This window comes from Mustela putorius, unplaced genomic scaffold, assembly GCF_011764305.1.
Source record: "Mustela putorius furo isolate JIRA1106 unplaced genomic scaffold, ASM1176430v1.1 tig00003987_pilon_pilon_pilon, whole genome shotgun sequence".
In the NCBI taxonomy this organism is placed as follows: Eukaryota; Metazoa; Chordata; class Mammalia; order Carnivora; family Mustelidae; genus Mustela; species Mustela putorius.
The window spans coordinates 13,965,363-13,989,231 of NW_025422126.1; the positions used below are offsets into that span (position 1 = coordinate 13,965,363).

Below are 23,869 nucleotides of genomic sequence, written 5' to 3' on the forward strand. Positions count from 1 at the left end.
AATACTGTTCTCCTGAGGTTACAGTTCTATCTCCTTCTAGGCTTGGTCTATGTATGGAATATCTCTGAGCATGAAACATTCTGGAAGACTGGATTAAAATTACAAGCTGGCGTGGGAGAAGAAGTAGTGACTCCTGATCAAAGTCATACGTATCTGACTCTGAGACCTTGGGTAAGTCTCTTAATTTTGCTAAAATTACTTTCTCAAAAAATCTTAAGTATTTGGATGCATAAGCCTTTTCAATAAAGCATTCTATGATTTAATGATACTGAGCACTCTGAGGATATACTATTAGCTTCGGGCTTATTTGCAACATATGCTGCTTTCCATTTCTTTTTCTTTAGACTTGGTAGAGGGAACATCAGAGAAAGGGAATGGCAATTACCCTCACCTTGCCAAGAACTGACATTTACTTAGCATGCTAAGCAAACTTTCAGAGTGACTGGTGCTGAAAATAAAGTCCTTTTGCAAGTCTTAATCTGTTTCTTTTCCATCTTCTAAGTTTGTTGAATTGATTTTTGTTTTATTACCATTCACAGGGTCAATCAGAGTTGCTGAGAGGTTTGCTTACTATGGAGCTTGATCCATTTCTGGAAGTCTAGCATTGTACATTTCAATGATCCAACCCTTCTAAGACATGTTTGAGGAACTTGCATATGATGTGACTTCTTCTCATATGTCAATCTGGAATTGACATATGGAGAGCAAAAATGAAACAGACTTCAACAAAAAGTGGACATCACCTCATGTAGTGCACAACAGAAAATCTGTTTCTGTGGCCTAACTCAGAAATATCAGAAAAAAAAAAAAAACAAAACGCTTGCATCACCTTCTCCTAAAAGAATAAAGGTGAACTATGACCCCTAGAGAAAGATCCTTCTCCAACTAGCCTCTTCTTCAGGCTGGAGAAGAGCTTTCACTAAATGTAAATTCACCCTTTGAGAAGTAAGTCACTGTTCTAGGTGGACACCCACCACTTGTCATTCTACTCAATGTCTACAATGTGCTCATGTGCCACATGGAAAACATATCACATGGTTCTTACCCATAAGGAGGGGACAGAGAGGCACCTTGTTTTAGATGACACAGAGTTCTTACTAGAGGAAAATTCGTGACTGTTGGGGTTAATGTGGAGCATAAACTCAGCCATAATACCTGGCTGCTAAAAGTAACATGGAGGCCGCTGGGGGCGAAGGAAGGTTTTTGGAGAAGCCCATGTGCCTTTGGAATGCTGAGTACGAAGGAAGGTTTTGGAGAAGCCGGTGAGCCTTTGGAATGCATGACCATTCTGCCATTGGAATGCCTTGGGGAGTTAGTTGCCTTCCTAAAGCTTTCTTAGCCCAAACAGCCACCCTGTGATCTAAGAGATGTATGCATTGTCCCATAGGCTATGTTTAGTAGAACAAGAAGATTAGCATATGTTATCTTTCCTGTCAACAGATCCTACTAGTTTCAGTGAGACCCCCCTTGTCGCACATCACACGCTTGAGAAACAGTGATAAGGATTTGTGATTATCCTGTGGACCAACCAGTAAAAGCAGGAGCAAAGACCAGCAAAGCATCTTCACCTCTGAGCATTGACCACCGCCCTTGCCTTCTCCTTTTTTTCACAGCAAAATTTGAAATACTCTTTCATTCATTGGTAAAGGATTGTAAGCCATTCCGGGCTGTTCCTGAGGTTCATTATCCAACCCCCCCATCACTATGGGATGGAAGTACATCAAGAAAAATAAAAGGTCTTCTGCAAGGTCCTTTTTGCAGCTGTTTGAGCCCAGCAAGAAGAAGGGAAGGTCTGAAGACTCCAACAACCTCAGAGGGCAGATGTGGGGGTAGAAAGAGGCTGAGTCTTCAGCATATGTGGATTTCCACTTGTTGACCCAGGGAAACAGGGGACCCCTTGATCCTTTATAAGAGAGGTCTCATTGAGATGTGTACCAAGGGCATGGGATACACTAAAAGATAGCTTAGAGAAAAGGAGAAAAGAAACCAATGCTGTATGCTTAGATGAGGACTCAGGAAAGACTAGCAATGTGGAGCTGTGATGTACAGGAGGTCTTTGATCATAAGTTTGAGGAAGTCTTGACCAACTGGATGCTAGCAGATGCCTAAGGTATCACTGGACAAGGCCTCCACCTCTTCCCTATGGTCCTGATTTCCCACAGTCACTATTCCCATCCTTCCTGTTATAATTTCTTTATTTTTTTTTAACTTTGGGAATTTAAAAAGTAGATCGTCTTCTGAAAAAGGTTTGATGCTCCAGAAACTGAATATTAATACTCCTCAACCAAGAAAAGTCTGTCTTTTTTTCTTTCTCTGCTGGGGAAGAGTCTGGGGGCTCCAATATGCAAACAGGGCAGGGAATCTGGCTGGGACAGGAAACAAGCTGCTATGGAAGACAGGAGCAAAAATGCAGATGGCAACAGTCCCTGCTAGATGCTACCCAGCTTCTCTAAGTCTGGCCTAGGCAGAAAGTGCCAATGTGGACCACAGTGGGAATGAGATATACACCTGAAATGGCATCACCTTTTAAGGAGTAGAGACAGGGACAAAGGTGAGAAGACTAAATCTATTTAAAGTGAAGGGTGTCCTAAGGGGGAAATAATGGGAAAAGGCTTTATTATAAAACTAAGGAAATGGTTGTCCAGTACAACTTATGAGTCACCAGAAGATTGTGCAAAGAAGGGAGAGAGTCTCAGAATTCTGGTAATTGTACTGGTGGGAATCTGGTAAGACTATATATATATATATATATATATATATGTATAAAATTATTTTTTTTTAACTCACAGCCCTTTCCAATGCAGCTCAAGGCCTACTTATAAACTTACAAGGAATATAGATTCCAGTGATAGCAAGACAGTAAGAACTCATCAAGTAACATTATCACGGGAGTGGGAAGAGCTGGAAGAAAATCTGGACTGTTACTTGACCTTCAGATTTCACATGAAAAAGGTCTGAAAGCCTGAAAACCTATGAATACAAAACTATAGCTATGATATCTTGTAGACATCAGGATGGTTCCAAAAAACAAAACAAAAAAGAGGCAAGGCAAAGTTAAAATTCATGTATATTTGAGGAATGAAACCCAAAATAAATTTCTAGGCTTTTTTTTTTTTAAGCATTTTTAGTGACTGTCAGTTATACCCACAAAGAAACCCTCCAGGCCCAGTGGTCCCCAAACATCTTGAGAGTAGGGTGTGACTATGTCTGGACTGACTGTCCCCAGAAGTACCAACCGTATAACATGCATTCAGTATATATTTGTAGTTTGAGTGACATTTTCCTCATCTGGGACATATAAAGATTGGACAGGGTGGGATCTTTGTAATTATGCCAGAGGCATTGGAGAGGAAGCAGAACATTAGAATGGTCAGAAATATCAAAAAGAAATAAGATCCTCATTTCTTAGCCCCATCCCTACCCTCAGTCTAGGCCAGTCCCTTCTGTTGGTCGGGTCACTCAGGAAAACACTTGGACATGGCAAGGAGCACGGGCTGAAATCCTGTCTGAACTCTGTTTATCATGTCACATGTGGGCTCCGAAACATTTTGTCCTTTCTCCAGAAGAAGGGGAGACTTTTAAAAGTCTCCTTTGGACAAAGACTCTGGCTTGATTAGAGAGGCTCAGGTTATCTCTCCCCCTGTCCCCTTTAAAGCAAGCCATAAAATTCCTCTTTAGCCTCTAATGCATTCATTTTCTCTGGAGGAAAGTGATTTTAGGTTTTAGTATTCAATTTGGAACACACATCCCCGCTGACTTAAAACACCCTGTTCAAGAGATCCTTTAAACTTCACATGAGCTTAAGGTCTACAAAACTGAATTAAAGAGTTGAAATGGAAGATTTACTTTCTCTGCTTTGAGAGGTAAATTTTGATCCCTGAATCAAAACAAAACTCTGCATTCTAAAATACTCAGATCTCTATATAAATATAAGCAGCTTTGCACAGCTACTCTTCCCATTTTGCAAAACCTAAAATTCATCTCCCTTTATAATTCATGGGATTCACCATCAGTTTTCCAATGAGGACAGCCTTTAAGAAGAATTCATTCCCTCTTCAGCCTGAGGTTTCTATTTAGGGTCACATAACAGGTCTATGTGTGTAATATATACACACGTAACAACAATAATGCTAATGGGGTGCTTCACATTTGTCAGGCATTGCTTTTAGCATGTTACAGGTAACCCCATTAAATCCTTAGAGCAACCCCATGAGAAGGGATACTACAATTTTTGTTATTACGTAGATGAAGATACATAAGCTCAGACTAGTTATCATTTGCTCCAGTTTGCTATACCAGGGAGCTGAGGCAGCCAGATGCAAACCTTAACGCTCCAATTTGCAGTCCACATTCTTCACCATACACTCATCTACCTATCTACTTACCTATCTATTGAAAGCTGATCATATTTAATGAGCTTTACTTTCTTCTCACACAGAATCTATTGAAATCTGACTATAGTTAAAGGAGAATGTACTTTTTTTCTCAGACAGAATTTAATTCTTGAGGAATATTATGTGTGATGAGAACAACATTCAACTAATATTTATTGAGTACCTTTCTAAGCCTTGATTTTTGGTGCCAGCCTGCTTAGATTCAGATTCCAACTGTGGGACCTTAGACAGGTTACTCAATCTCTCTAGGCCAAATTTCTTGTCTTGCCAACTGGGGATTTAGTAACACAGGCCTTCCAGAATTGCTGTGGGGATTAATGAGCTAATTTGTATAAAGTGCTTCCTGGCGGGTAGTAAGATTATATAAATAATTGTTTTCTTCATTACCATCATCACCACTATTACTATTAGTATGACATGCCAGGAACAATTTTTGGCACAGACAATACAAGAGCAAATGAGACAAGCAAAAAGTCTTGTCTAATCAAATTAATATTCTAAGTATATAAGTCCTGATGTGCTCAATTTCAACTATCTCATCCCATCGTTTCCATTTGTTTAAATGTGTACCATAATTTTTCTATAAAATTGGAATAATCACACCTACCTCATAGTTGTTAGGAAGATAAAATGAGTTAGTACATATAAAAGTTTGGAACAGTGCCTAGCACATAAAAGCATTGACTACATGTTAGTGGTTTTAATTAACATCTATGCTGTGGGTGTTATGGCTTAATGTTACTGTCTTGATTCTTTCCGAGTTCCTATACTCTGTTGCTATAGTGATTTTGCATAGCCATTTTCTCATAGCTACTTTCCCTCTAGAGAGGACTGCTTTTGAAATTATGCTTATTCTTCAATCTCTTATTGCTACTCAGTAATATAATGATTACTAAAGTCAATATAAATAAAGATTGCTCCCAAAACACAAAAAATAAATATACTAAAACTAAGGGGAAATATTCATAACTTTTCAGATAAATAATCAGACTTTTTCCCTTTTAAGCAAATTAGGCTGTTTCATTACAGAGTTATTTGAATATCACGGAATGGGAATTTTGGAATCAGACCAATCTGGGTTCATTTACCAGCTCTTCCGAGCCTCCTACTCTCAACTGACTGGTATGTCCTGAAGGGTAAATGAGAGCTTTTGGAACAGGGTGAGCTCCCCGCCTTCCTTCCTCCTTTACACTTACAATGAAATTTTATTTAATTTTTTATTTTTTATAAACATATATTTTTATCCCCAGGGGTACAGGTCTGTGAATCACCAGGTTTACACACTTTACAGCACTCACCAAATCACATACCCTCCCCAATGTCCATAATCTCACCCCCTTCTCCCAAACCCCCTCCCTACAATGAAATTTTAAATATGTTTTTTGAATTCTTAATGAAAGAACATCTCCTCCCTTACCAAAAAAAAAAAAAAAAAAAAAAAAAAAAAAAGAGTGAAAGGCAGCAATAAACGGGATATGTTTTTTAAAAAGTATCTTATACAAAATGCTTTAATGTCAAAGCAAGGGGTGCTTTTCTCATTGTGAATCCTTGCGTATGTTTCACTTTATGGAAAGAGAGGCTATAAAACGTAATGTGGCAAGAGTAGCCTCTGTGGGACTCAATTAATCTTTCCTTATTTTCCTTAATTTAAATTGGGCTTAGTGATCACCTACTTCAAAAAGGCAGCGGAGGCCTTTGAAGAAGCTGCTGCATAAACTGGGAAGGGGCTATGCCTTATGAGCCATGCCCCACAGGGTTTCCTTTCCAGGTTTTAATTAAAAATGAAATTAAGAATTCTTTAAGATTTTATCAGCATTTTAAGGACATAAGAAGGTCAATGATTTGTTAAGTGTCTTTCTTTTTTTCCAATGGTTCTATTCCCCAGATTAATTTGCACGAACAGGGCTTAAATTCTTTTTCAGGCTCCACAGATGGGTGGCAGAGTGGACGCATGATGCGGAGGACTGGGAGGGAAGATACAGTGCGCACGTGCGGAGGGAGGCAGGCTTCCAGCGGAAGCTTGGGTGTGGGCATGCCCCGATTAGAGTCCTGGCCCCTCCTTGTGCCAGATCACTTGATCTTAGCCAAAAGGCCGAGAAGCGATTCCCTGTGCTAGATCAAAACCCACACCTTGCAAGGTTGTTGGGATTCTTAGAAATAATAAGGGCTGTTTGTGAAGTGTCTAGCTCCTAATCTGCTCCAGAGAATTGCTGTTATTTTGGTCTACATTCCTAAAAAGGCACATGGCGGGATAGAAATACGGGTACACGAGTAGATAAAAAAAAAAGAAAATTATCTCATAGGAGTGTGAAGTCACATACAGCTTAAGAACTCACCACATTTTACAGGGAGCCTATACATGCATTAATAAAAGAAGAAATATGTGACTTTGCCTATGGTGACACAGAGGACTGCTGCTAAGAATGACAGAATCAGCATCGACAGTTTTCTTATGGTCTCAGGGGATTTACCTCAGCTGACAGGTACTTTTCACCTGATTTCTGATGGCACTAAAAATAAATATACATGAGCTCAAGGCTTTAAAGTAGAATGAACATATGGAAACAACTAATAATGACTAATACGGATAGAGCCTAGATAAAAATTCTTTTACTCCATTTCCCTTGATCTTCACAATCATCTTATGAAGAGAAGAGCACAGATTGGATTATTTCCCCCCTTTTCTGATGAGTGAATCGAGGCTCTGAGTCACCCGAAGAGGTTATCTAAATCCACGTGCTTAGTATGGCCAAAGGAAGGCCTCACACCTAGACAGTCTGGACATAATCCCCGGCTCCCCAATGTCATCAGGTTGCCACCACCTCAAAGAGACCCTCTAATATGCTTTCCCTTCTGCTGAGTTTCCTTCCATAGAGTTTTAGGTTTAAATACATTCACTGTGGAAAAGAAAATACATTTACTGTGGACAAAAGCGCTCACTGTCTGAGAGGAGATGATGTAATCACCTTGTAAATAACCCAAGCCAGAAAATTCTTGCCCTTGAAACAATCACTAAGTACCCCCATTCCATCTGATAAATAATTCTGAATCCATTTACATCTATCTGTACTACTTTAGTTCAGTTCTTCATGATTTCAACTGCAGTGGATTTGCTAACTAGTATCCCTGCCTTTAAAGTCTTTCTATACAGCTGACTGATCTTTCCAAAAACACAAATCAAATTATGTCTTTGCCCAGCTTGAAACTTCTTCAACAGATTCTCACTGCTTGCAGGATATCAAGTCCAAAATCTTCAGGTTGGTAGATAAGGCCATCTATGATCCGAGGCCTGTGACTCCAACTTCATCACCCACCCAATAACCCTTAGCCACACGGAAATGCTGTGATCCCTGGAGTGTACTAAGCTTTCTCACAATGTGGAGCTTAACTCTGCACTACACTTCTTTGACTTTGAACACATTTCTTCCCTCACTGACTGAGGAGCTCAGTGTCTTTCTGAAAACTTAAAGAAAAACAGAGGCAAAGTTAGATGATTCTTCCTCTGCTTATCTTTAGAGACTCACATGTACTTCTGTTATAGCATTATTATGTCTAGAAGTTATATCTGATTTTGAATTTACAGACTTTGGGACAGTTAAAACATTAAAAGCCCACATAAACTTTCTATTGTTTTGCAAGGAGAGCTTGCCAAAGATAGGCCACCATAACATACGGTGGAGGTCTTATGAGGTAAAGATCTTGCTCTATGTTCCAAGGCTGGGAATGGTTTGACGGTGCCAGTTTTATGACTTCTACAAAGGGAGTATTACATAATTCCAAGCTCTGTAGATAGTAGTTAGAAGACAGACTAGCAAATGGACCTATGGAAAGGTAATGTTAAGTTTCCCATAAATAACTTCTTACAAATACTAGGAGTTGATGAAACAACGTGTGAGTGGAGAACGTTCCTGTGTAGATGCTCACCTTCTGAGAAGGGACAGTCTAAGACCAGGCTTGCTTCTGTAGCTATCTTACACTAGTTTGGTTTCAGTTACCTTGAGATCAGGCACACTAGAGAAATGGAGAGGCTTTAGCATATATTCATCACAATGCCACAGTGAGGACTTCTTCATCTGCATGTCTTTGAACTGTTCAAGGAAAAGGGTGGACAGTATCATATTCACCTTTGAATCCCCAGCATCCAGGACAATGCCTGGAACCTAGTAGAAGTCTCATGAATACATACTCCGCAATGAGTAAAGATGTTTTTTGATCACATAATGCCTCAGAGTCCATTTCCTACCCCAAATCTGCCAACATACTTTAGTCTTCATCTGGTTCATCTCAGTCTCTGTTTACCAACTACCAAGTAACAATAATTAGGGCCACCTATAAAAGGATGAATGAAAACTCCGTACATGTTGAGAAAACAGACAATCCTTGCCCTAGGAATATCAAAAGCTGACATTTTCCCAAAGCAGAAAAACCAATTACAACATCAAAAACATTCCTTTTTTTTTTTGAAGAGTAAGATGTACTGGATAAGCAGAAGCCCCACAGCAATCCTGTGTTTCACAGAGTTCCAGATTTTAGTTTGATTCTAGGCTCTGCCCATTTCTTGCTTTCCTAAGTTCTGAAAAGTCAATTATCTAAACATAATCTGCAGCCTTAGGAGCTGACACTTTGCCAAGTAATTGAAAGAGCTTTCCTAAGAAAAACTTTCCACTGTTTTCTTCCAGACAATGTTACAGAATTATACAATTAATTTACTCCTGGATGTTTGCTATCAAATCAAAGTGCTGAATATGTGGGTATTCTGATTGACAGGCACAGAATAGAGATGACTGGCTCTCCTTGCTTCCACTGACTGGCTTCTAGCCTTCTGGATGCTAATTAGGGATTAAGCTGGTGCACATGTAAAGGTGGCTTCACATGGTAACTTTCGCAGAGCTAGTTCATATTCTAATCTGAGATGGTAACTTTCATGTGAGTAGGTGCATGCTTCTGAAATAGACTAGGGGACATTCTCTAGTGCCATAAACTAAATTAATAGATAAATATATACACATACACACACACACATATATGTGTATATATATACATATATATGTATATACGTGTATATACACATATATGTGTATATACACATATACATTACTTATATATAAAATATCATATGTATTATATAATATATATAATCACATACGGCAACTTAAAGGTGAGGCATTTTTTTCAACACTTTTGATTGGTTTTTTTAGTTTATACTTCCTTTGTAAAAAGTCTCCCCAGTACGGTACCTTGCACTTTGTTAGTGCTTGATAAATCTTGGTTGGATGAAATGAAAGATATATTCCAGTAATATCATTTTGAGGGCAGAAGACCCCCAGGACTTTTATTTTATTGTAAGGAGAAGTAAGCATTACACTCATGAAAACAGTGGCTTGAGTTCCTCCTCATTATAGAGTTGAATAAGGGTTTGTCCATCTAATTCTGTGTTTTCAGGTACCTCTGAGGTTCTACAGATTACTTAAGGTCACAGTGGGTAAAGCAAGTGATGGTGTCATAAATGGAACTAAGAACCCTTGAACTTTTCCCTTTAATTATCTAACGGTGGCATTTCAAGAAACATCTGATGAGAGTGGTATTTTGTGGGAAGTAAATAATCTCTGAAAGGATTTACTCCGTTTTCATGAAGAATGGACAGTTACCTAATGCAATGATAACGTACTGAACACTGAAATAATTCGAGGTAAAATTACAGTACACAAAGTGAGCTCTAGTCTGCCGCTCTTGGTTTCAATGCATAGATTCATTCACTCCTGGGGTTGTTTCATGTACCCGTAAGATCTGAATAAAGCACAGCTTTAGCCATCACATGTTCCTGAACACGGATCTGTCTGCTTGTCTGCAGATCTTACTTCCATGTTGATTTTATCACTCAAGAATTTGGAGCTGCTATTGTGCCAGACACTATGCTAAGTGTCAGGGGTTTAGCAGTGCACAGACCTGGGTCTTACCAAGGGTACCTGGTAAGCTTATAGCATTCAGTGTGAGACAGGAGTTTGGTTTTAAAAATCATATAAATAAACATATAATTATAAATTGCTTGAGTCTTATGGAAAAAAAGAGAGAGAGAGAGACAGAGAGACATGATATAATAGGGGAACAGATTTTCTTTCAGGGAGCTTCTCTGAGGAAGTGCAACTTAAGCTTCCATCTAAGATGACCAGAAGTGAACCAGGCAAAGTGTAGTAAGAGCTTTTCAGTTTGGGGAAAGAGCATGTGTGAAGCGTTTGAAATAGGTCGAGATTTAGTGCATTTTGTGAATGTGGATAATGTGATCAGCAACAGGAGGAGTGAAATGAGGTGTTTAAGGGGCAGGCAGGGGCTGGGTCATGCACAGCTTGGATGCTATATTAGTGACTTTGCATTTTATACTAATACAAAAGAAGAGAAAGAGATGTTATCTGTATTTTTAACAGATCGCCTTGTTTGCACTGAGAAGAAATCAGGAGGACAGCAATGGAAGTGGTGAGACCAATTAGGAGGCTAGTGTAGGTGGGAGATAATGGAGGCTTGGGTTCAAATACTAGAAAGAGAAGTAGAGGGGAATGAATAGATTGGAGACCCATTCTGGAAGTAGAATCTATAGGACTTGAAGATAGACTGAAGGATGGGTGTGAGGGAGAACAGGTGTTGGGCATGATCCTCAAGTTTTGGCTTCAGCAATGAAGTATATGAATTGCCATTTAATGAGCTGGGAAAGTAGGGAAGGGGAGAAAATGGGGTGAAATCAAGAATTTCAGTATCAGTGTATTGGTGATAATGTCACTAAAATGGGTATATATATTTGTGAATTTATATGTGTATATGTGACTTTTTTTTGAAATGGGGGATAAAATAGGGAAAAAAAAGAGAAAGGGGAAAAGAAGGGGACAGAATTAGACTAGAAAACTGAATTCCCAATGGGGTGATGGAGGGTGAGGGTTGGAGACTGGGGCATATCAGGATTGCTGAAGGTATATAATTTGAAAGAGACATAGTCAACATTATAATATATATATATACATATACATATATATATATATATGTATATATATATAAATTTGGGAAAAACAACAACAACAACAAAAAAGAAACTCCATGGTCTTCATAATACAAGTTACAGAAAGTAAACTGCAGAAGAATTGTATCTGGTAGATCCACACAAGAGGTAGAGTCTACCACCTGCTTATCAGTGAGTTTTAAGAGAGTGATGCATCAAAATCTCCAGTCAGATGCAAGGAATGTGACCTCAGGTTCATCAAAAAAAGAACATGGGTTATTGATACTGAGCCAGAAGGGAGATGAGAAGGTAGGATAAGAATAGAGAAAGGAGAGAAAACGTGAAATGGGTGGAGAATTTTTCCAGCAAGCAAAGACATCTCTGCCATCATGCCTAGGCTGATGCAGGTGCTAATGGTCCCCTGGGTTTGAATCCCAGCCCTGCTACTTGTTAGGGGATGATCTGGGGCATGTCAGGTAACTTCAAGCCCTCTATTTCCTTACTTGTAAAAGGAGGATATTGATAACATCTACTTCATGAGGCAACTGTTAGGGTTAGAAAATACAATTCATAAGCACTACTTAACAAAATGCCTGGCACAGAGGAGAGCTCAGTAAGTGCTAGCTGACTGTGCATAGCTAATTATAGATGTCTGAATACCAGGAAGTCATTATTTTAGGTGTGTGTGCACCTTCTGCTTCCCTATGACTACGGTAACTTTGCTTTCTTAGCTTCAAAATGGAATAATCTGCTGTATCAAGAACAGGTTTTTAAGATTTGTTCAGAATAAGAGAAAATTTAATAAATATTTATGAAGCATTCTAAAATGCTATTAGGCTTTAATTGTTGCAATTAGTGAAAATGCCCCAGCTGATTACATGGCCAAAAATATGTTTTCTCATATATTTCTAGAAATGTTATGTATAATTAAAATTTGCTATTTAACTCCTCTAGAAAGGCCAATACTTGACTTTTAACTTTTTCTTTGAAAATAGAAAAGAAAAACAGAGATGATGTTCTAAGGAAACCCTCTTGATACATCCATTTTCATTTTGAATCATTTTTAAATCTGCGTTTTCTTGATCTTAACAGTATTATGAAAACATATGAAGGTATTCTATCTGAAAACATAACCCGACAAGTACCTCATTCATCATATGTAGAACATCATGATTGAGACCTCCTGATTTAAAAAAAAAAACTGGAACTACCTTATAGAACACTAGATTGTCCTTTTATTACTCTCCTCTCTGACTTTTGCTATTGCATAAAGATGAGATTGTATTATTTAACATACATATACTTTAGAATACTAGTGCAGAATCATATTCAACCTTTAGCCTTACAATGATTTGTTTAGAGAGTTGTGGAAAGTTGTGGAGAGTTCCAAGTCAAATCTGAACTCGGCATTTATTGGCAATACCGTACGGGAGGCAATGCCTTAACTTCTTTGAGCCCTTGTTTTCTTATATAAAATGGGAGTAACTAAATAAAGAGAACATGGTAAAAACCTACCAGGACGGCATACTATAAAGGTTAAAATTCTTGTGGTTGATAGAACCAGCTAATTCTGTAGTTTTGGGCAAGTTGTTTAATACCTTCGGGAGTCAACTAAGTAGTGGTAATATTTTCATTAAAATATTGAATGGGAATAATAGTACCTACTTCTTAGACTATGTTATGCCTGGAGAATAGTAAGTGATTATTAAATATTATTCAAAAATGTACTAAGTACATGCTCTTTTATCCTTCTGTACGAGGGAAATAGTGCTAATTAAATTCCAAAATTAATTCCAAAATTAATTCTTCTGGAAAAATATAATTAATACCTTATTAAAAATGCATGGGAACCAAGAACATTTGGAAAATCATGTGATCATGTCCGAGTGCTCTGTGATCACACTAAAAAGAAAAAAGAAGGCAATGTTCTTAATTCCTCCCATCGCACCAAAGAAGCAGAACATCTCTCCACGGAGGAAGATGTCAAGCTCCAGAGACATGAGCAGAGGTGGGTTCTACCCATTCATCCTTGTGGAAGCACATGCAATTCGAGAAGATGAAGTGAGGAAGCGCATGCAGTACCTGGTCATCTCAGAGTCAGGGAGCAGGCCTAGGTGGTAGTGGGGGTAGGGAGCTGAGAGAAGGAAGCTTTTGTCACACTCAACAGGGGAATAGTGCCTGGGAGAAGCAGGCTTATCACACAGTTTGTTCACAGTGCTGTAAACGGGTTCCGGAGGCCTGGTGACACAAGAGGAAGAAAGAGAGATGCACGGTTAGCAAACACACCCAACTGGGCAACCAGCTGCATTTCATCGTATGCACCAGTAAACGCCCAAAACAATGCCTTGGGCTTTGTTAGGCTTGAAGAAAGTGTCTTTTTAAGAAACACCATCTCTGGGTAGAAATGAGAACTTCCAGCTGACATCAGGCATGATGAAAATTCAGAGGCCTGATTCCTCAGTGGAGTCCTAGTCAGCTTTATAAAGGCCAAACCTTTTTTGGATAATGTTGTCTGAGGTGTCAAACTGTGGGATCCTCCGACATGGCTCCTTTGTAAACTTTAGTGTCACCTTAAGTATAAACTTCATAGAGACTTTCCTGAACCCATTAGCCAGGACATCCTGTTATTTTTCACATCACCCTGTTCATACTTCCTATTTTTTCTGAGCATGAAATAATCTTGTTTGTTTTAATTTATAATTATTACTCTCACTACACCATAAATTTTATGAGGACAAAAACTACATTTATTTTGTTAACTATTTAGAGTAGAGTCAGTCCACACTCCATAAATATTCGTTGTATTCACATATGCATGAATAAATTGACAAAACTTCACACATTCATGTAGCAATTTTGGGGGGGTGTTGGACTTACTGAGAAGTCTAATTGCTTATATGATCTCAGTGATTTATATATAAATTGCCCCCCCAACGATTAGTTACAGAAAGTCTTCTACCGAGAGGATAATCACTTTCGTAAAATTTCTACTAAGTGAATTAATTGAGAGATACTAAAACATTACCTAAAATAGCAGTATCTTTCTGTCGTTACAAACATGGGAAGTAAGATCAGGTACATTTCAGCCCTAGCTTTTGCCAAATGTGCATATATTACAAAGTCCTTGGTTATTAAAAAAAAAAAAATCTCACAACTCTGTACCCCACTCTTTTAACATATGGTCTGAAACTGCTACCAGTATCTTGCAGGAAAGGTTAAGAATTGACAGATCCAAATTCAAATGCAAGAACTATCTGGCAGTCTGGGTGGGAAGGCAAGGAGCAGGTCAGCAAATAGGGCAATGTCCACAAGGCCAGATCCAGGTGTGAGTGCCCCTTGGGTCCATGAGACATCAGAGGCAGCAAGCGGTGGCCACCATATCCCTGATCAAAGGTACAGGAAGTACAGGTGGTGAACTTAGTGAGGGCATAGTTCGTGTTTCTATAGCTCCCGAAGGGGTCCCTAGTGTCTTATAGTTGCTCAGTCAATGCTTCTTAAACAGAGCAGGGGAGAAAAGAGGATAATCAAAGCATTAAAAATGAACTTTACCTAATTTATAGTATTACTGTGGGCCAGCCGGGGCTTAGACACACTATCTAGAGAATTAGTATCTTCCCTAAGACAAAGCCTTCCACAACATAGCAAGGGATGCCTTCCTGGATCTGTTTGTTTTCAACAACACAGTAGAGGGGCTGAGGAGTGGATAGAAGGAATCCAGAGGCTTATTTTGTCATTCAAAAAACTATCTCAGTGGTAAGATGAGGTGCTTTGTAATGGAGTTGGCTTATCCTATCCCAATAGCTAATAAAATAACATTGACAAGGAGATTTTTAAGGTTTCCTTAATGAAATAGCCATTCCCCCCCTCACTTTATGGAAGCTAGCATATATTCTTGTTCCGACAAGTGCTCCGTTTCCAGAAAAACCGAGTAAGTTGGTCAATTTCTGTTTATCAATTTTATAGAGTACACAAAATTCATGACAAACATTTAAAAAGGCAGCTGTAAGATTACTTTTAAAAAGTGCTTTTTATCAGTTTTTATAAGTAATTCACACTCTGTGAAGTGATGTAAAAGGAAAGATGCTTTCAGTTATCTACTGAAATACATCTTTTCAAATGGTCAGATTTGATACTGTTCTTGACCTTTTTGTGGGAGGAGTCCATTTTTGCTTTGTTAATATACTCAGGTTTAGGAAGATTTATGTGTATTTCTATGGTTCTGTAGACACAAAGATCCATGATGCCAGTCTGATAAAGAAAATTGGCTTGGGAGATCACAGTTCTGTCTGTACTGAAAATGGGCTTATCCACACAAAAACTCATCTTGAAAAGGGCTTTGTATTAATGAGATACATAACTATCAGTTAAATAAGCTATGAGGAGGAATGTACCAACCCTGCGGGGATTTTTCTGCATAAGTGATCACAAGAGGACCTGATATGATACATTTTTGGCTCTATGATTGAGCTGCTGTGGCAGACATGACTTGACTACGTCCCAAACATCCATTTAGTTTTTTCTTATTAAGAGTAAGCCAGGGAGCACCTGGGTGGCTCAGTGGGTTAAGCCTCTGCCTTTGGCTCAGGTCATGTTCTCAGGGTCCTGGGATGGAGCCCTGCATTGGGCTCTCTGCTCAGCGGGGAGCCTGCTTCCACTTCTTTCTCTGCCTACCTCTCTACCTACTTGTAATCTCTCTCTGTCAAATAAATAAATAAAGTCTTAAAAAAAAAAAAAAGAGTAAGCCAGCTTTCCACTAGTCACTTTTCCTATAGAAAAACTATTTCTCAGTCTCCCTTGTAGGTAGATGTGGTCCACTGAAAATGTTAAGCCCAATGTAATTGGAACACAAGATTATGTGGGACTTCTCTGATAGCTGCTTAACGGGGAGCTGACTTGGCTAGGACCCCTGTGATTTTGCTCTTTCCCATCTCTTCCCTTTGCTTACCTGGAACGTGGATATAAGGGTTGGAGCTTCAATAGTCATCTTGGACCATGAAGCAAATTTGAGAATAAAAAGAATACAGAGAGGGGAGCATAATGGTCATTGTGTCACAGATGATAAGGAATTACACTATTCCACTTTCAGACTTTCTGCCTCTGTATTTCTTTTATGAGAGATAAAGTATGTTTATGCTAGTGTCATTTTTTTTTGTTTTAAATGGGACTTAATTTTAACAGATACCCACAAAACGTAAGATTGGTAACAAAATACAAAGAAATAACTATAGATAGGGTTTACCAAAAGGGGCTAATATATTGAATTATGTTAGAAGTCCATCTGACAGGGGCACCTGGGTGGCTCAGTAGGTTAAGCCTCTGCCTTCGGCTCAGGTCATGATCTCAGGGTCCTGGGATCGAGCCCCGGATCGGGCTCTCTGCTCAGCGGGGAGCCTGCTTCCCTCCTCTCTCTCTGCCTGCCTCTCTGCCTACTTGTGATCTCTCTCTCTCTCTCTCTGTTAAATAAATAAATAAATAAAATCTTTAAAGAAAAAAAAGAAGTCCATCTGACACCTTTTGTATACACAAAAAAATAGAAAGAATGCTACTCTGGTTTTATTGAGAGACTGTTTAGAGAACTCACTGCATCTTTATTAAAAAATATTATATATATAAAATGGTAACTGATTTAAACTGCCAACACAGGGCTTAAGAATAAAGGAATTGATGACTTCTTTGAGGTCATAAAATATTCTCATGATGATGTCATTTCAGTTAACATTGTGCCTTCTGCCTTGTAGGGCTGATTTAATTTTCTCAGGCTGCTATTGATTTGGCAGACCAAGAAAATGATGTTACCAATTTTCTCCTAGTCTTTTTACCTCAGTAGATCTGTATTTTGAAACAAATTATCAGAATCAGATCTGGCTAATACATATATTAAGGAAAAAGATCCTACTTGGGTTGCACTCAGCAAAATGAAGAGGAAAAAACTTTCTCTGAACACTACAATAAATTCAAGATAATAAAAACTAGGCCCTGTACATTGTTCAGTGTTGAACTCTTAAGACCTTTACTTCTATCCTTTTGGAATCATTTTGTGGACATATTAGTTCATGACTTCATGACTCACTTGTTTTAGTAAGATTTGGTGTTGGAGGCAAGCTTAGATAACTTGAAATTTAGATGAAGGACCTTGTATCTTTGCCTATGGTCACTTCCAAATTTTTACCTGGTGGATGGATTCCTTGCCTCGGCTTAATTACTCATGATTCAAAGTCTGATCAAAGCAGAGATACAATTATTACAGCTGCAGACTCATTTATACCTATCGCTCGGACTTCACCCTGAATTTATTTACAAGTCATTTTGTGCAGTCATTGACTATTGAGTGGACATTTCAAATCCAGCTTAATTGTGAAAACACTTGCTATTTCAGAAGATGGGTAGATGAAAAACACCAAAACATAACAAAACACCTGACAGAGGCTTCTTGTAAGATTCACAATGTCCTCTTGCAACCAAACAACTAAATTAAAAAGATCGGTGAGAATGTCCTTCCAAGTAGTGTAAAAATGGAGTTATATTTGAAGATTTCTGCCTGCTAGATTCACTAAGTTCCTAGGATTCTATTGTGTATAATGTACTATATAGGCCACAGTACAATATCCAGTCAGTACTACAACAAGCTACAGTCTGAGCACAGGAAATAGCATATAGAACGTACTTGAGAAATGTTTCTTGGAATAAATGGATTTTTTTTTTTAACTATTCTCCACTGAGAGCAATGAAAGAAGATTTCTGGCTCTTTCAAGGAAGCCCTAAGTTATGCTGAATCCTCTAACTCCATTTAGAATTTTAGGACATCATTAATTACCATAGATTATCCAGAAGGAAACCTCAATGTTGTGAGAAATTACTGTCTTTAGGTACTTCGCGTGCACGGCTCACCCCCTCTAGACGGCCAGGTTTCCTGCACCTGCAAGCCTGCCCGTGGTTCCTGTGAGAGTCACTGGCTCAGGGCACAGACACAGCTCAGGCCTGAGTTCCAGAAGTCCTAATGCCAGCAGTCACCATTCTTAGTATTTCTCTGCAGTGACATTCTCTGTGACCTCTCCGCCAGACAGACAAGAAATGCCAATTTATGAGCTGTCACTGGGATCTGGGTGGCAGGAACAGATGCTACCATCACTTCCCATTTATTCAGTAAAGAAGTGCCACAGGGAAATGACTTTAGGCAGTGTGAATCAGCCAGTCACAAACTGAAGGAGCCTGTTTACCCCATTATAAACCTCCAGAGTCGCCCAGGTCAGGAGGTAATGAATATGGAAATCCAGTCTGTGGTACCTCCTGTCTCTCCTCTTTCTATAAATGCCCCCAGAAAGAGGGGGAAAGAGTTAGAGATATGAGTGTAATCTCTAAGTGAATTTATAAACAAACCATTTATTTTGCTGCCCACTTATCAGGGGCCATAGATAAATGGCTTTGTAGTCTCTAGTGTTCAGCCATCAGCATTTATTTGCATATCTATGGGTTTATAATTGCAGGCTCTTATAGCATATAATTAGCACACCCTGGCCCTCTGTGACCCCTCTTCTCTGAACTCCATTAGCACTTGCTATTTGTTCAGCTTCCTTGGCATTTTCAGTTGCTAATCTGCAAAGATAGTGTAGAGCGAGGTGCTTCGTCCAACCCTCTCCTAAGGAAAACCACCCCGTCTGCAACTGCCTCTTCCCATTTGTCCCATGGACTCCCACCCAATTCAGTTCCCTACTCAGCCAAAGCTGCTTAAACCAGGACTGGGACTCTGATTCTGCAACCGTGACCTGTAGGACCTGTAGAGTATGTCTGGGAAGAGGGGGAGGGGGGAAACATAGGCCATTTGGATTCGACTCCTGAATATGAATCAAGGAGCAGAAAAAGAAATGGTCAGCTTTTAGCATGAGGGAAGGACACGGGCATGTACAGGGTAGCTGTGGCTGTGTCTACTAATTAGAGTGAAACTTCCCAAGTTTCAGAACGAAGCTTCCCAGATTTTGTTGCTAAAGTGTCTAGAGATTCCTTGAATCCAGAAAACAGTCTGTGTTCCCTCTTTAAGGGACTTATTAGGGCTCATGCTATTAAATTTCTCTCCTGGCTCCCATATGACATCAGATGCATAATGAAAATCAACTACCACCTCCCACAGTACTCCTTCCCTGGAGCTTAGGTCACACCGCTTGCTTACAATCAAACGAGTGAAAATAAAACAGACACTCTGCTTGTTTTTACTATCGTTTTTAGATCCCCTCAACTAAATTATGCCACTCAAAGACAAAAGATAAAACTTGGACCCCTATGTAATTCCATAGTCCCTGAGACCAATGCTTAACTGATCCTGTCTTTTATTTATTATGGGTTCTTTTGTATTATCTTCTACAACACTGCATTAAAATATTATCTTAATTGCAGAGTTTTTTGGTGCCCCCTTAAATTTTGCGTCTGACGTGATACTTCACTTGCCTCATCCTAGTCCTTGTCCTGTCTGTACCAGAGACAAAAAATATTTAATGTAGGGGTGACAGTCATTGTTAGTACTCATCCATGTGGCACCTGAAGACAGGTCAAATGGATAGGACTTCCTTCCCTTAGAAGTAGCAAGAGTGACTCATACCCTGTTGAGTTCTCCATTCTCCATAAAAGGGACTGCTTTTTTCAAAGCCCAAAGGCTGAATCAGGCAGGACCCTCACCTCATTATACTGTCATTTTTGGTGCACCGGCCTCCTTCTTTTCAGATTATTAGCTCTCAGAGGATCAGGCCCAAATCTCATTTATCTTTGTTTCTATATTGCTTTCCTGCAATATGCAAGAATATATGAGTGAAATACTGTCATAGGAAAGAAACAAAGCTATAGGGGTAGGGAAAGGGACCAGTATTTTTTATTCCTTCTCCCTGAGCTAGAATTAAAAGGAAGAGTCTAAAATTACAGAAGGGAAGGATTTGAGTTATATATTTGTATGCTTTTGGCCATAAATCTGTCATAAGGAATGATGTGGATGAATCTGCAAACTGCTCGGGTCTTCCAGGCTTCCCCCTGCTGCAGCCTCCCCTGCACACTCTGAAGGTAGCATCCAGCCCCATGCAGGACACAGAACCAAAGCATCTGGTATACTGCTTGGCATAATTTGGAGGAAAAGGTTTTGTTTTTTAACCTTACGAGAGTGTATCATGTTCCCCTTTACACATAATGCAGTGTTTTGGGACCAAGGATGTAGAGAAGTAAGCAAAAAGGGCTGAATTCTAGGCCTGGGCTAATAGGTCTTAAGGGCAGAATTCCGGGGAGCCTAAAAGTAATGGTTTTGAAGAAAAGAGAATATAGGACCAGCTGTGAACTATGTGGAATAACAGGTGAACCTGGCATTATAACAGGAAGGATGAAAGAAGAAGCAGACTTCTCTTACATTGAGCATTGAGCAGAAAAGTGTCAGCCCTTTGGTGAAGGTGCTGTAAGAACTCAAAGTACAACACAGAGAGATGTGGCGAATGACTTGGTCTAGGTGATGTGTGAGCGCTCATCCAACTCCCTCATTCTAAGCACCATCAGGATTCCACCTTTCATTAGAGGCCTACTTGCACTGTACTTGCTTTTCTAAAATGTGGCTTCTTTCTTGTAATGATATTAAAAAGCCTTCTCTACATAGCAACAAAGTTGTTAAGCTATAAAATTATACACAGAGGTAAACTATTACAGAGCAGTATGGTAAGTGCAAAGAAAGAGAGCTAGGTTTGACTCTGGCTCTTCTAAATTTTACTCTGTGTGGTCTGTGGTTTCTCAACTTCCCTGAAACCTGACATTCTCATCTGTAAAGTGGGCACAGTAAGGTCACCCTGAGAGGAACATAAATCACGTAGCTCAGTGCATGGGATGCACCGTGAATTTACCAAACAGCAGTCAATCTTTTCCTTTCTTTTCTTTTAAAATAAATTTGACATGCAACCATTGTGTAAAAGTCCAAGGTATGCAGTCCATTACTGTGATACATTTATGTATTATAATATGACTGCTGATGTGCTGATATTTACATTATATAATTTTAGTACAGTATTACTGTCTCTATCCATTATACTGAGCATCAGATCTCTACCACTTATTTACTACTCATTACAAGTTTGTACCCTTAAATACTACCACTCTTATCCTATCCACCCCCACCATCTCTTGGTAACCACCATTTTACTCTTTTTTTCATCTTTTTTTGGGGGGGGTGGGGAGGTAGATGGGAAGGGAGACAGAGAATCTTCAGCAGGCTCCATATCCAGTGTGTGGCTCCATCTTACCATCCTGAGATCATGACCTAAGCCAAAATCAAGAACCGGATGCTTAACTGACTGAGCCACCTCACCACCTCACTCTGTTTTTATTTATGTATTTTTAAATTATGTTCAGTTATCCACCTTACTCTGTTTTTTTTTTTTTTTTTTTATCTTGTTTATCACTTTCAGGCACTTGTGCTCACAGGGCTTCCTATCCTAGCCCCTGAGAATACCGCTCCCCATCAGGCAGTTCATGTATTAGCCCGTTAATGTCACGAGGATTCTGCACAAGAGAGAACAAAGGAAGTAACAAGCTGTGGTTTTCAGTATCACCAAAGGCACTGCATAATGTTGCTTTTTAAAGACTCACTTTTGCTTCTGATATGGAAAAGATAATTGGTCATCTACCATAGCCCTCGGGGCTGATGCTCCCTTTGTATGAACCTCTCAATTATTTTCATTGTCTCTAACAACATAGTTCCAACTCAAACTCTTAATTTGTGCCTGCACCTTCATAATGATTTGCTTTCCTCTATGACTCACAGCTGTGGTGCCATATCAAATTGTTGGGCCATAAGTAATTTGTTATTAGCAATAGTCTATGTACCATGATCTAAATACTTATTAAAATAGGGTCAATTCACGATTTTCTCTGCATAAGCACCATTCTCAGTTATATTTTACTATGTTTGTTTATTGAGGAGAGAAATGGCTGTCTACAAGCTATACCATTTAAAGTCATTTTGAAACTTTTCAATTTATTAAGGTGCTTTATTTTTTCAGAAGAATGTTTGAGTTTCAATAAAATTAGTCTCCCATGACTGTGGATTATAAATGGTTCCTGCAATATATATATATTTTTAATTAGAAGTTGAAAGTCAATGACCCTGACAACAGTGTCTATAATAGAAGTAATTCCAAAAAGGACCAGAATCACCGTACCTTGGTATTGGGTAAGTGTGTCCAGTTACAGTAGTATTTTTATGGCATTCTGAAAGATGTTGAAATAAATACTGTCCAAAATGCACAAGCCCAAAAATAATGGCTAGACCAAGGTTTTTGACATGTGAATTATTTGAGCAAGGTTTACTATGCCCTATCACAGTGTTTAAATTCTTTTATTTTTACAAATCTAAAGGTTTTTTTTTTCTTTTTAGTTGAACTCCTAGGATAAAATGTAAATCTACCAAAAAAGTAGGTTAATAAGCAGTTAGCATCCTGATGGAGAAGATTTTTTTTTTTAACTAGGCTCTATGCCCAGTTGGGAGCCCAATGTGAGGCGTGAACTCATGACCCTGATAAAAAGACCTGAGCTGAGACCAAGAGTCAGACACTTAACTGATTGAGCCACTGAAGTACCTTGGAAAAAAAATTATGTATAAAATAAATGAAAGAAGTCATATAAAAGATGAGAGATTTGACTACATGACAATTGAAAGTAATAAAAGTCATACTTTTGCTAAAGTAAAAAAAGTCATAAGCCATAAGTTGGTAAAGCATCTTCTCAAATACATCTATTAATATTTTTAAGATGCTCTACAACTCTATAAGATAAACCATAAATTTTCAATAGAAAATAGACAAAGACATTTATCATTCAATCCCAAAAGAGAACACACAAACAACAAATAGACACACAAATATAAATGTTTAATCTACTAGGAATAAAAGTAATGCAAATTAAATGCTCTGCCTCCCCTTTGCCTGTTTAAAAATCAAGAAGGATTTTAAAATCAATAAATCACAATTTAGTTGTGATATGGTGAGCTAGACACTCATATTGCTGGTGCCATGGAGTGTTCAACTTCCTTACAACATTCCAAGAAAGCAATCTGGCAATGTATTTCAGAAGTTTTAGAAGTAATCCTGCCCCTTGGTTCAGCAATTCTACCTCCAGTGTGTAATCCTAGTAAGAAAATAAAAATTGTGGACATAGGGTTCCATTAGAGAGAAAGTCACCATGGTTTGTTATAAAAGAAAGAACAAAAGTAAACAATCAGAACGTCCAAAAAATAGACAAAAAGTGTGTAATGTGAGATGCAGTCACATGATGGTTTCTTGTCCAGCCATTAAAGATTCACGAAAAATTCTAATGATACAGGAAAATGGTTTCCTTTATCATGCTGGATAAAAGTGTAATATGGAATTGTATATTGGATTGTGGGGACAGTGGCAGTTGCAAAAACTAGTTCTCTTAAGGAGCCTAAACTAAGAAGACAGGAAAGTAAAGGCTGTGGAGAGTAAGGATTGTACACAGG

At 38.8% G+C, this 23,869-nt stretch overlaps 1 protein-coding gene across 18 annotated transcripts in view; it reads right to left on the bottom strand.

Moving 5' to 3' along the window:
* The window catches only part of DLG2 (discs large MAGUK scaffold protein 2), a 1,545,411-nt gene that overhangs the window by 421,095 nt on the left and 1,100,447 nt on the right, over positions 1 to 23,869 (bottom strand). For 15 of the 18 annotated variants that reach the window (XM_004763483.3, XM_045071283.1, XM_004763486.3 and 12 more), the window contains one exon: positions 13,462 to 13,617. The exons of the other annotated variants lie outside the window; for them this stretch is intronic. In XM_004763483.3, the coding sequence (XP_004763540.1) occupies positions 13,462 to 13,617 (156 nt within the window). The remainder of the gene's footprint in view (positions 1 to 13,461; positions 13,618 to 23,869) is intronic. 18 annotated transcript variants of the gene reach the window in all.